Genomic DNA, 13349 nt, shown 5'->3' with positions numbered 1-13349 from the left:
ATTTCTTCCAGGTTGTCCATTTTATTGGCATAGAGTTGCTTGTAGTAGTCTCTTATGATGCTTTGTATTTCTGTGGTGTCCATTGTAACTTCTCCTTTTTTATTTCTAATTATATTGATTTGAGTCCTCTCCCTCTTTTTCTTGATGAGTCTGGCTAAAGGTTTATCAGTTTTGTTTATCTTTTCAAAAACCAGCTTTTAGTTTCATTGATCTTTGCTATTGTTTTCTTTGTTTCTATTTCATTTATTTCTGCTCTGATCTTTATGGTATATTTCCTTCTACTAACTTTGGGTTTTGTTTGTTCTTCTTTCTCTAGTTCCTTTAAGTGTAAGGTTAGATTGTTTATTTGAGGTTTTTCTTGTTTCTTGAGGTAGGATTGTATTGCTATAAACTTCCCTCTTAGAACTGCTTTTGCTGCATCCCATAGGTTTTGGATCATCGTGTTTTCATTGTTATTTGTCTCTAGATATGTTTTGATTTCCTCTTTTTTTTTTTTTTTTCTTTTTTGCGGGATGCGGGCCTCTCACTGCTGTGGCCTCCTCCGCCACAGAGCACAGGCTCCGGATGTGCAGGCCCAGTGGCCATGTCCCACGGGCCCAGCCGCCCCACAGCATGCGGGGTCCTCCCGGACCGGGGCACGAACCCGCGTCCCCCGCATCGGCAGGCAGACTCTCAACCGTTGCGCCACCAGGGAAGCCCTCCTCTTTGATTTCTTCAGTGATCTGTTGGTTATTTAGTAACGTATTGTTTAGCCTCCATGAGTTTGTGTTTTTTACATTTTTTTCCCTGTGATTGATTTCTAATCTCATAGCATTGTGGTCAGAAAAGGTGCTTTGTTATCATTTCAATTTTCTTAAATTTACTGAGGCTTGACTTTTGACCCAAGATGTGATCTATCCTGGAGAATGTTCCATGTGCACTTGAGAAGAAAGTATAATCTGCTGTTTTTGGATGGAATGTCCTATAAATATCAATTAAATCTATCTGGTCTATTGTGTCATAAAGCTTGTGTTTCCTTATTAATTTTCTGTCTGGAGTATCTGTCCATTGGTGTAAGTGAGGTGTTAAAGTCTCCCACTATTATTGTGTTATTGTTGATTTCCTCTTTTATAGCCGTTAGCAGTTGCCATATGTATTGAGGTGCTCCTATGTTGGGTGTATATATATTTATAATTGTTATATCTTCTTCTTGGATTAATCCCTTGATCATTATGTAGTGTCCTTCCTTGTCTCTTGTAACATTGTTTATTTTAAAGTCTATTTTATCTGATATGAGTATTGCTACTACACCTTTCTTTTGATTTCCATTTGCGTGGAATATCTTTTTCCGTCCCCTCACTTTCAGTCTGTATGTGTCCCTAGGTCTGAAGTGTGTCTCTTGTAGACAGTATATATACAGGTCTTGTTTTCATATCCATTCAGCAAGCCTGTGTCTTTTGGTTGGAGCATTTAATCCATTCACGTTAAAGGTAATTATCGATATGTATGTTCCTATTACCATTTTCTTCATGGTTATGGGCTTGTTTTTGTACATCCTTTTCTTGTGTTTCCCACTTAGAAAAATTCCTTTAGCATTTGTTGTAGAGCTGGTTTGGTGGTGCTGAATTCTGTTAGTGTTTGCTTGTCTATAAACCTTTTGATTTCTGTGGCGAATCTGAATGAGATCCTTGCCTGGTAAAGTAATCTTGGTTGTAGGTTCTTTCCTTTCATCACTTTAAATATATCATGCCACTCCCTTCTAGCTAGTAGAGTTTCTGCTGAGAAGTCACTTGTTAACCTTATGGGAGTTCCCTTGTATGTTATTGTAGTTTTTCCCTTGTTGCTTTCAATAATTTTTCTTTGTCTTTAATTTTTGTCATTTTTATTACTCTGTGTCTCGGTGTGTTTCTCCTTGGATTTATCCTGCCTGGGACTCTCTGCACTTCCTGGACTTGGGTTGCTATTTCCTTTCCCATGTTAGGGAATTTTTCAACTATAATCTCTTGAGATATTTTCTTGAGTTCCTTCTCTCTCTTGTCTCCTTCTGGGACCCCTATAATGTGAATGTTGTTGCATTTAATGTTGTCCCAGAAGTCTCTTAGGCTGTATTCATTTCTTTTCATTCTTTTTTCTTTATTTTGTTCCACAGCTGTGAATTCCACCATTTTGTCTTCCAGGTCACTTATCCATTCTTCTGCCTCAGTTATTCTGCTATTGATTCCTTCTAGTGGATTTTTCATTTCAGTTATAGTATTGTTCATCTCTGTTTATTTGTTCTTTAATTTTTCTAGGTGCTTGTTCTTTAATTCTTCTAGGTCTTTGTTAAACATTTCTTGCATCTTCTTGATCTTTGCCTCCATTCTTTTTCCAAGATTCTAGATCATCTTCAGTATCATTATTCTGAATTCTTTTTCTGGAAGGTTACCTATCTCCATTTCATTTAGTTGTTTTTCTGGGGTTTTATCTTGTTCCTTTATCTGGTACATAGTCCTCTTCGTTTTCATTTTGTCTATCTTTCTGTGAATGTGGTTTTCGTTCCACAGGCTGCAGAATTGTAGTTCTTCTTGCTTCTCCTCTCTGCCATCTCAACCATTACCTTCTTATTGAATTATTCATTTCCTTTTGACTCTGTAACATAATGTCCTATTGGCTTTTCTCCTACCTTTGTAGATACTTTTCTGACTCTTCTTTGCTAGTTTATAATCTTTTACTCAGTCATTAGGGCTGGGGTTCTGCAAGGCTGAATTCTAGGTCCTTTTTTTGTTTTATTCTATATTCTTTCCACAGATAATCTCCATATTTCTGTTGCAGTCAATACTTATATATAGATAACTTGTAAATTTGCATCTCTGACCCACACCTCTGAGCTCTAGACACATAAGTCCAACACATCTCGTATTAAAAGGCATTTCAAATTCACCTTGTCCAAAACCAATTTATAATCTTTCACTATGTTTCTTCCTAGTGAAAGGCAGGAGTCATCTAATTATGCAAACCAGAAGTGATTGTATTCTAGGGTTGAGTTTCTCTCCCTCTTTACAGTATAGTCAATCCTTCACCTTCACCAAGTCCTGTTTATATTACCTCCTTAATCTCAAATTCATCTACTTTTCTGCATCTCCACCACTGTCACTCTAGTTAAACTTACCATTATTTCTTGCTTTAACAATGCAATGACTTCCTAACTGGTTCACCACTTATCTACTCAAACCCATTTTTGATCTACTAAGTACATTGCGGCCATATTGATCTTTTCATAATTCAAGTATTATTTGTCTCTCCTACTTTAACTTTACAATAGCTTATAATTTCTTTTAGGATAGAGACAAAACATTTTAACATAAGAGTCTTGCCCTTTCTGTTCTAGCAACATTTTCCTTCTTTTTGTCACCATACTCAAATACTTTTGCCTACCTCAGGGACTCTACCCATACTGTCCATTCAGTTAGAAATAGTTCTTTCTTTTCATGTAGTTAACTTTTTCTCCTTTAGATGGTAGTTTTATATATACTTTATCAAGAAAGCCTTTCTTGACCTTTCTGAAAAGATCAAATCCCCCTTGTTATAGACCTTCAGAGCAATATCTTCTTTATATCAATTATCATTTATAAATTTATATTTCTTTCATTTGTTCTCTTCTAAAGTATAAGCTCCAGGAGAGCAGTGATCTTGCTTATTTTGCTTATCACTGAATACTAGCACCTGACACGGTTCCTGATACATAGTAGATGCTCAGTAAATTCTTTTTAATAAAGGCACACAGGTTGATACCCTCTGGGGGAGAATGGGACTTTCTGTATATTTAAAACTAATCTCACTGTATTAATTTTAATGGTAAAGTAAATATCTAGGAAAGACCGACTTGCTCTAACTTAAAAACAAGTAAATAAGGGAGGAGCCAAGCATGGGTGGTAGAGTAAAACTGTGGTTATGGTTATGATAGTGTAAAACTATGTGTTAATTAGGGACTAGGAAAGGTCTTTTGAACTTCCAGTTATTTATATATTTAGTGCTATTATTTATAACTTGAGAGGTGAAATTATAGCATCTGATTTCTTGAATGGCCAAATAATGACAAATACTAGGAGGATAAACAGTAATGAATTTGTATGCCCATAATAATATACCTTCATAATGTATGTAACTACATATTAAAAAATGTAGTTACATATGTGTATTTGTGTATATAAAACAAAAATTGACAGAAGTAGGGGAAATTGATAAGTCTATTGTAATGGTAGATTTAATGTATCTGTACTCAAGGATACAGAATTTAGTAAGGGTATAAAATCTTTGAACAACACAATTAACATTTTTTAAATATAATAAATTCTTTTTTAAATATAATAAATTCTATCTTTTTTTTTTTTGGTCCACAGCACAGTGTCATTTATGTAAATTAAAATTGGTCATAGGAAGCAGTTTATTTTTTGCAAGAGCGCAAACAAATGGAAGGAACCACACTGTGATATTTTTCTTGGGATGCTAAGAAATATCACAAACTAGGTGATTTAAAACAACAGAAATGTATTCTCTCACAGTTCTGGAGTCCAGGAGTTAAAATGAAAGTGTCAGCAGGGTTGATTTCTTCTGGAGGATCTGAAAAAGAATCTGTTTTGTGACTCTCCTAGCTTCTGGTGGTTGCTGGCAATCCTTGGTTTTCCTTGGCTTGTAGACACAGTGCTCCAAACTTGGCCTCTGTCTTCCTTCTCTGTGTGTCTGTGTCCATATTTATTTTTTCTTTTTTATACCTTTTATAAATTTATTTTTATTGCAGTATAGTTGAATTACAATGTGTTAATTACTGCTATACAGCAAAGTGACTCAGTTATATATATATATTTATTTATATTTATATACATTCTTTTTCATATTCTTTTCCATTATCACAGGACATTGAATATAGTTCCCTGTCCCATACAGTAGGACCTTGTTGGTTACCCATTCTATATACACCAGTTTCCATCTGCTAATCCCAAACTCCCAATCCAACCCTCTTCTACCACCCTCCCCCTTGGCAGCCACCAGTATATCTCTGTACCTGATTCTGTTTCTGTTTCATAGATAGGTTCATTTGTGTCATCTTTTAGATTCCACATATAAGTGATATCATATGGTATTTGTCTTTCTCTTTCTGACTTACTTCACTTAGTATGATAATCTCTAGTTGCTTCCATGTTGCCGCAAATGGCCTTATTTCATTCTTTTCTATGGCTGAGTAGTATTCCATTGTATATATGTATATATGTACCACATCTTCTTTATCCATTCATCTATAGATGGGCATTTAGGTTGTTTCCATGTCTTGGCTATTGTGAATAGTATTGCTATGAACATAAGGGTGCATGCATCTTTTTGAATTATAGTTTTGTCTGGGCATATGCCCAGGAGTGGGGTTGCTGGATCATATGGTAATTATATTTTTAGTTTTCTGAGGAACTTCCATACTGTTTTCCACAGTAGCTATACCAACTTACATTCCCACCAACAGTATAGAAGGGTTCCCTTTTCTCCATACCCTCTCCAGCAATTTTTTTTTGCGGTACGCGGGCCTCTCACTGTTGTGGCCTCTCCCGTCGTGGAGCACAGGCTCCGGACGCACAGGCTCAGCGGCCATGGCTTACGGGCCCAGCCGCTCTGCGGCATGTGGGATCTTCCCGGACCGGGGCACGAACCCGTGTCCCCTGCATCAGCAGGCGGACTCTCAACCACTGCGCCACCAGGGAAGCCCCACTCCCATTTGTTTTTGTTTTTATTTCTATTGCCTTGGGAGGCTGAACATGCCCATTCTAGCAGTAAATATGTAGAATCTTACAATCTAAAAATGAGAAGCAGGCATTCTTTTAATAATATAAACCATTTATGGAAATTACTTTCTACTAGGACAAATGAAATAACACATTTAAAAGAATTCATATTTTATTGATCATATCACATGGCTACAAAACAATGAGAATATAAATAAATAACAAAAATAGTTTAAAATACATGCTTAGAAACTTTGGAGCACATACCTAGTGACTTACACGTTAAAAGGAGATTACAGAGCTTCCCTGGTGGCGCAGTGGTTGAGAGTCTGCCTGCCGATGCAGGGGACACGGGTTCGTGCCCCAGTCCGGGAAGATCCCACATGCCGCAGAGTGGCTGGGCCCGTGAGCCATGGCTGCTGAACCTGCGCGTCTGGAGCCTGTGCTCCACAACGGGAGAGGCCACAGCAGTGAGAGGCCCACGTACCACACACACACACAAAAAAATGGAAATTACACTGAAATTATAAAATATTTATAATTAAGCAATATCAGAAATATCTCAACAGTTTTGGGGTGCAACCAAAATGATAGAGGGAAATTTGTAGCCTCAAAATGTTCTTTTTTAAAAAAAATTGAAAATAAATGCGTGAAAGTTTCACCTTTAGGAACTAGAGGAACAATAAGACCTTAAAACAGGGAAAGAAAGTATTATAGATTAGAATTGACATTAGTATAATAGATAGCAAAGAAACATTAGAGGATCAACAAGACTAAAAGTTATTTCTTTGAAAACTTATAAGAAGACCAACCTGTAACTAGGGCTGATGAAGAAAAAAAGAGTAAAACACAGTGTTAGGAATGAAAAAGTGGTTAAAATTATAGTATGTTTTTATTTTTTTCATTATGAAAACTTTACAAATATTTTATCCCAGTACATTTGGCATAAAAATGGATGATTTTCTAGGAAAAAAGTATAATTTACCAAATCTGACTCAAAAAGAAGTGGAAAGTCTGAAGAAACCATTAACAATTAACGTCTCTTCTTCCTTCATCCTATCTCCATATCCCCAAGATGCTAGAAAATTGAAGATAATTTTACAGATGAATTTTAGCAGATCTTCAAGGAACAAACAATTCTTATCTTCTACAAACTGTTTCAGAGAATAGAAGAGTAGGGGAAGCGACCCAATTCGTTTATAATTCTAGGGTAATCTCAATATCAAAACTGAACAGGAACAAGACAAAAAGCATTATAGACCAATTTCACTTAAGAACATGGATGTAAAATTACCAAATAAGATATTAGCAAATTGAATAACCATCGTACTTAAAACAAGCAAGCTAAATCATGACCAAGTAAAGCTCATCACAGAAGTGTAGGAAATGTTCAACATCTGGAATTATATCAATATAATTTACCACATTAACAGATTATAGGAATAAAGCCATATGATCATTTCAACAAATTTGAATTTGACAACAGTCAGTATTTATTAATTTTAAAACTTTTACTGAAGATTGAATATAAGGGAATTTCCTTACATTATAAAAATTAATCACGAAGAACAAAACTACTGCCAACATTATACTAATAGAGACTCCAGAAGCATTTCCGTTAAAGTCAGGAAGAAGACAAGGAGGACTAATATCATGATTTCTATTCAACATTGTACTGAAGGTTCTAGAAAATGTGGTTAAACAAGTAAAAGAAATGAAAATAAGAATTGGAAACAGGAAATAAAATGATCCTTATTTGTAGGCAATGTAATTGTCTACATAGAAAATCCAAAGGAATCCACAAACTATAGAAATAGTAAAAGAATTTAGAAATATTTTGGATGTAACAATGATATGGAAAAATCAGCAGCAATCTTGTTATACAAGTAGTAACCACTTGGAATTTCTTTTAAAAAAATAGTGAATTTCTTTGCTTGATATATTTTATCCAAACTTTAAGTTTCCTAAGAGGAAATAAACCCTTTTTTATTGTTACTGCAGTCATCCCATTTTCAACCTTAGCAAACTCAACACCCTCTTTTATAACATATATTTAAGTCCCCTTTACTATTCTGAAATGAATTTCATAGCTTAATATCATCTAGGCACATATATCTTTGAAAATAATTAATGTAATATTAAGACAAAATAAAAATAGTTTATAGTAAAGTAATAGATATTCTACTTTGTAAATGTTCAGGCCTGGTGAGATAACATAACAAAGTGCCATATGCTTGCACTTACTTTTAATGAATATATTTGGAATTAAGGGAAGCAAGGCAATATTCAACTCATATGTCAATATTTTTTCTTTTTATTTATCTTGTTAAAATAAGGACTGGAAAGGTATATACATACATATTCATAGAATTGCGTACACAGATAAGTTTTGAGGTGCTGTATTGCTGACCCAAAGCCAATGAGCAACATAGATATCACTGTGTTTTCAGAAACAATTTTAAAAAGTCTTTGTGGGCTTCCCTGGTGGCACAGTGGTTGAGAGTCCGCCTGCCGATGCAGGGGACGCGGGTTCGTGCCCCGGTCCGGGAAGATCCCACATGCCGCGGAGCGGCTAGGCCCGTGAGCCATGGCCGCTGAGCCTGCGCGTCCGGAGCCTGTGCTCCGCAAAGAGAGAGGCCACAACAATGAGAGGCCCGCGTACCGCCAAAAAAAAAAAAAAAAAAAAAAAAGTCTTTGTAAAGGTCTCAGAAGAAAAGTAAAGTCTTCTTTCAGTTTACATGATAGTTGCATCCTTGTAAATTTCAGAGAATTTTATGTCTGTGCAAAAGGATACTTTTAGTTTATAAAAATGCAATTAGTTCTGGCCTTAAAATTATAAACAGACCTCTCAGGTACATGAGTATCCCACTGGACTTTCAAAAGTTTTACAGAATGTAGAAGGGTTCTTTATTGTTCACGATTGGTCCTTGCATTACAAGACATTTAAGATTCCTAAGTTCCCTGTTCACTAAATGCCACTAGCAATCTTCAAATCACTGGGACAAGAGACCCCTCACGTACATTTCTGTAACATCTCCTAGAGGGCAGTATTGCTCTCATTGAGAAACATTGGTTTAGGTATCTGAATGCATTTGCTATGGGTATACTCTTTTTTCCAAGTCATAATTACCATTTTGATTGAAAACATATTTCCTTTACTAAGCATCTCATATTCAAAGGCTAATCTCATATCTTCAAAACTGAACATTTCAACCAACAGCACGGTAATGCTGTGCTTATAACCTCCGTAGTATGAAGTCTATTAAGAAAAACGGAACTCAGGACATTTGGGTTTGTGTCACTTGAGAAACTCATTTTATAGGCATCACATCAGGATAAACATTCTTATGCCATAATAAGTAGAAACTGAAGCCTTGAAAATAAGAAAATGGTCATGTGAACCAGATGCACAAATGAAGCTTTAGCAGGTTTCTTTATCAAGTGATGTAATTAGTTCTGGAGTTCATGCAGTGGACTGAGGTATCTTACAACAGTTTATATATGGCCTAAAAAGTACTCACCTTAAATTGGATATTAACTTCAAAATATGCCAGCTTTTGTTGATTGTGGAGTAGTTTAAAAATACAAGAGTTTGTTAACCATTGTAATTTACCACCCAAAAGATTTATCCAATCCTATAGCTTCAAATAAACCCCCTGTAATCAATGACTCCCAAATCTTTTGCAGCTGTAGCCTCTACCCTGAGCTTCAGACTTGTATATCCAATTGCCTATACCATATATACTTGAATCTTTACTAGGTATTTCAAATGTACCTTGTTAAAAATTGAACTTGTGATTTTTTTTTTACACAATCTTGTTCCTCTGGTTTTTCTCATCTCAGTAAATGATACAACCATTTATCCAGTTGTTTAGACCAGAAATCTTGGGGGTCATCCTTCACTTTTCTCTTTCTCTCATGTACTAAGTCCAGTACTGTTGATAGTCCTGTAAGCTCCATATTCAAAGCAAATTATAAATCTGACCACTTAGCACCACCTTCACCTGAACCACCTGAGTCTAAGCCAGTATTACTTCTTTTTTCCCCAGTTTTATTGAGATATAATTAACATACAGCACTGTATAATCTTAAAGTGTACAACTGTTTAACTACATACATCCTGAAATGATTACCACTATAGATTTACCGACTATCCATCATCTCATATACATAAAACATTAAAGAAATAGGAAAAAAAAATTTTCCCTGAAACAAGAACTCTTAGGATTTACTCTCTTAACAACTTCCATATATAACATACAGCAGTGTTAATTATTTTTATCATGTTATACATTACATCCCTAGTATTTATCTTATAGCTGGAAGTTTGTACCTTTTGACTGCCTTTTATCTAATTTCCCCTCCCCCCAACCCCCCACTCATGGTAGCCACAGATCTGATCTTTTTCTCTGAGTTTGTTTGTTTTTGAAGTATAATTGACCTACAACACTATGTTAGTTCTTGGTACACAGCATAGTGATTTGATATTTCTGTACATTTCAAAGCAATTACCATAGTCTAGTTGCCATCTGTCACCATACAAAGGTACTACATAGTTACTGACTATACTCCCCATAATGTACATTTCATACTTATCACTGTTTTATAACTGAAAGTTTGTACCTCACCTATTTCTCTCCTCACCCTACCCACCTCCCCTCTGGCACCTGTTTGTTCCCTGTATTTGTCACTCTGTTCCTTTTTATATGTTCATTTGTTTTGTTTTTTAGATTCCACATATAAGTGAAGTCATACAGTATTTGTCTTTCTTAAAGCTGATATTATATCTTACATGAGAAACTGCATAGACTCATAACTGTTTTCCCTGATTCCATGTTTCCTCCACACCATTATAGTCTATTCACTGATATACAATAGTGTTCAAGTCAGTTGCCTGTTTAAAATTTTCCAGTGAATTAAATTCCCATTACATTTCAAACAAAATCTAAAGTTTTTTCCATGATCTACACACCATGGTCTTCTGGATATCTTTCTGACCTATTTCCCTGCATTCTCTTCCTCATTCATTCCACTCCAGCCACAGGGGTGTTCTTGCTGTCAGAGAACATAAGAAGCATGCTTCTGCCTTGGGGCATTTGTATTTGCTTTTACCTGAGCCTGGACATTTTCCCCCACCTCTGTATTTTCATTACTCTCTCTCTACATTTGGATCTCTGTTCTAATGTCCCACCGTGAGGAGGCATTCCTAACTACCCTATTTAAAATAGCATCTCTCACCACTCTCCCCAGACCCATCTAAATAGTGTAATATTTATCCCTACTTAGGATAAATATTACATTATATGTTTGTTTATTGTCTGTCTCCCCCACTGGAATGTAAGTTCCGTGACTGTAAGAACATGGAGGAATTACAAAAGAATCAATGATGAGGTACTCTTAACATACACTACTTAATGACTTTGACTGAGTTTGTAGTAAAAAATTATACATTTTTTCACTCTTCAAAATAGTCTGATCTTCTGAACCACATTTTCTCATTTCCTGATGTAATTAAATCAGCGGTATAAAAGAAGGGTGATGTTGGTATGTGAAAGAAGACTAAAATATCCATAGATGCCAAGTGATACTAACACTATGCTGAAGATTGGTGGTTTATTTTTTCTTTACAGGTAATATTAATTCTTTGAGTTGCTACTGATGTGACTAATAATCAGATTGCTTATCCTATAATTTAAAGACATAATGTTGGCTAAACAGGATCACCTTGGGGTTATATTTTGTAAAACATCTATGTTATCCAAAAATATTAAATATTAAATATTCAATTACTACAGTTTTCCTTTTTTTATTTTAGGAAATGATTTGCAGCTGAGTGAATCAGGAAGTGACAGTGATGACTGAAGAAATATTCAGCTATAAGTATAAAGTTTATAAGACATGTGATAATTTATTTTATATTAAGAATAAAAATTCCTAAGGCTGAGGAAAATGTATCTTAACTTTGATGATAAGAGAAATTTAATCTGATTCAGAATTTTCAGTTGATGTTACATTTTTTACCTTTTATGGGTACTGGTATTTTCATGTGTTTTCATTTAATCTTAACAAAACTCCTAGGAAGTTTTACAGATGAGAAAACAAACTTCAGGGGTTAGGTTACTTGCCCACATATTGTTAACAAGTGGCAGATCAGGTGTTCTGAAGTTCAGGTTCAGTGTTCTGTTTTACCACACTGCTGTTTTCAATTGTGAATGGCAAAACTGTTGATTTATAATAAATGTCCAGGTTTTAATTACATCTCTGAGTCTTTCTATCTGATATTCCTTAAATTTTGGTTGAAAATTAAGCTAAAGTTTAGGGTAAAGGTGAAGCTAAGTAATTGTTTTAATGAAACAATTGTCCTCTTATCTCTCACACATTTTATCATGTTCTCTTATCTCTTTGATACTTTTTAATCATTTTCTTATTTTGCTTTTGAGAGTAAAAATAAGCATTTATGTTAATGAGATAAATAATTAATATTTATACCTATAACATTTTTGAATTGGGGGAAAATGATAAATATCATAGTTGAGAGTCACTAACCAGCAGCAAGTTCTTTTTTTTTTAATTAATAAACTTTATTTTTAAGAGCAGTTTTAGTTTCACAGCAAAATTGAGCAGAAAGTACAGAGAATTCTCATATACTCCTTGTTCCCACACATGCACAACCTCCCCAAGTCTGAACATCCTGCCCCAGAGTGGTACCTTTTTTTTTTTTGTATAATTGATGAACCTACATTCACACACCATCACCCAAAGTCCATAGTTTACATTAGAGTTCACTCTTTGTGTTGTACGTTCTATGGGTATTAACAAATGTACGATGACATTTATCCACCACTGTAGTATCATACAGGATGGTTTCACTGCCTTAAAAATCCTGTGCTCTGCCAATTCATTCCTCCACACCCCAACCCCTGGTAATCAGTGATCTTTTTACTGTCTGCTTAGTTTTGCCTTTTCCAGAATATCTTATAATTGAAATCATACATTATGCATCCTTTTCAGATTGGCTTCTTTCACCTAGTAATATGCACTTGTTTCCTCCATGTCTTTTGCATGCCTTAATAGTTCATTTCTTTTTAGCACTGAATAATATTATTACATTGTTTGGATGTACCATAGTTTATTTATCCACTAACTGATGATAATATAAGCATGAAAGTAAGTTGGCTACAAAGGAACAAAAATCAGTGGGCTTTGAACTATTCCGTAACACTACACTAAAACTCTAAAGTTAGTAAAGCTGTGTCAGCACAAGGTATAAGTGTGACCTATGAATTATGTATTCATCAAATATCATCTACAGTTTGGCAAGAAGGCATTCTTAGACATGTCAGAATTCAGGAATTGTATCATTCACATATCATTCATGTAATAATTACTTTAGTAATTTCCAATTTATTAAGAGATGAATCAAAATTACCAACTCAAGAATGGGAAAAATATTATAAAAATATGTTCTAAAAAGGTTGAAACCTTCTTCAAAGGGACTGACTCAATTCGTAGGAGTAGTATAATATATAATATATATTATTATATTGGGTTGGCTAAAAAATTCATTTGGGTTTTTCCATAAGATGGTATGGAAAAACCTGAACGAACTTTTTGGCCAACCCA

At 34.9% G+C, this 13349-nt stretch overlaps 1 protein-coding gene across 1 annotated transcript in view; it reads left to right on the top strand.

Moving 5' to 3' along the window:
* Positions 1 to 11982, top strand: part of EAF2 (ELL associated factor 2) — a 63390-nt gene extending 51408 nt beyond the window's left edge. The window contains exon 6 of the mRNA XM_065876546.1: positions 11542 to 11982. Within this exon, the coding sequence (XP_065732618.1) occupies positions 11542 to 11588 (47 nt within the window). The 3' untranslated portion in view covers positions 11589 to 11982. The remainder of the gene's footprint in view (positions 1 to 11541) is intronic.
* The last annotated feature ends 1367 nt before the right edge of the window (positions 11983 to 13349 follow it).

This window comes from Phocoena phocoena, chromosome 4 (assembly GCF_963924675.1).
Source record: "Phocoena phocoena chromosome 4, mPhoPho1.1, whole genome shotgun sequence".
NCBI classification, from domain to species: Eukaryota; Metazoa; Chordata; class Mammalia; order Artiodactyla; family Phocoenidae; genus Phocoena; species Phocoena phocoena.
This window is presented reverse-complemented; position numbering and strand designations above follow the sequence as displayed.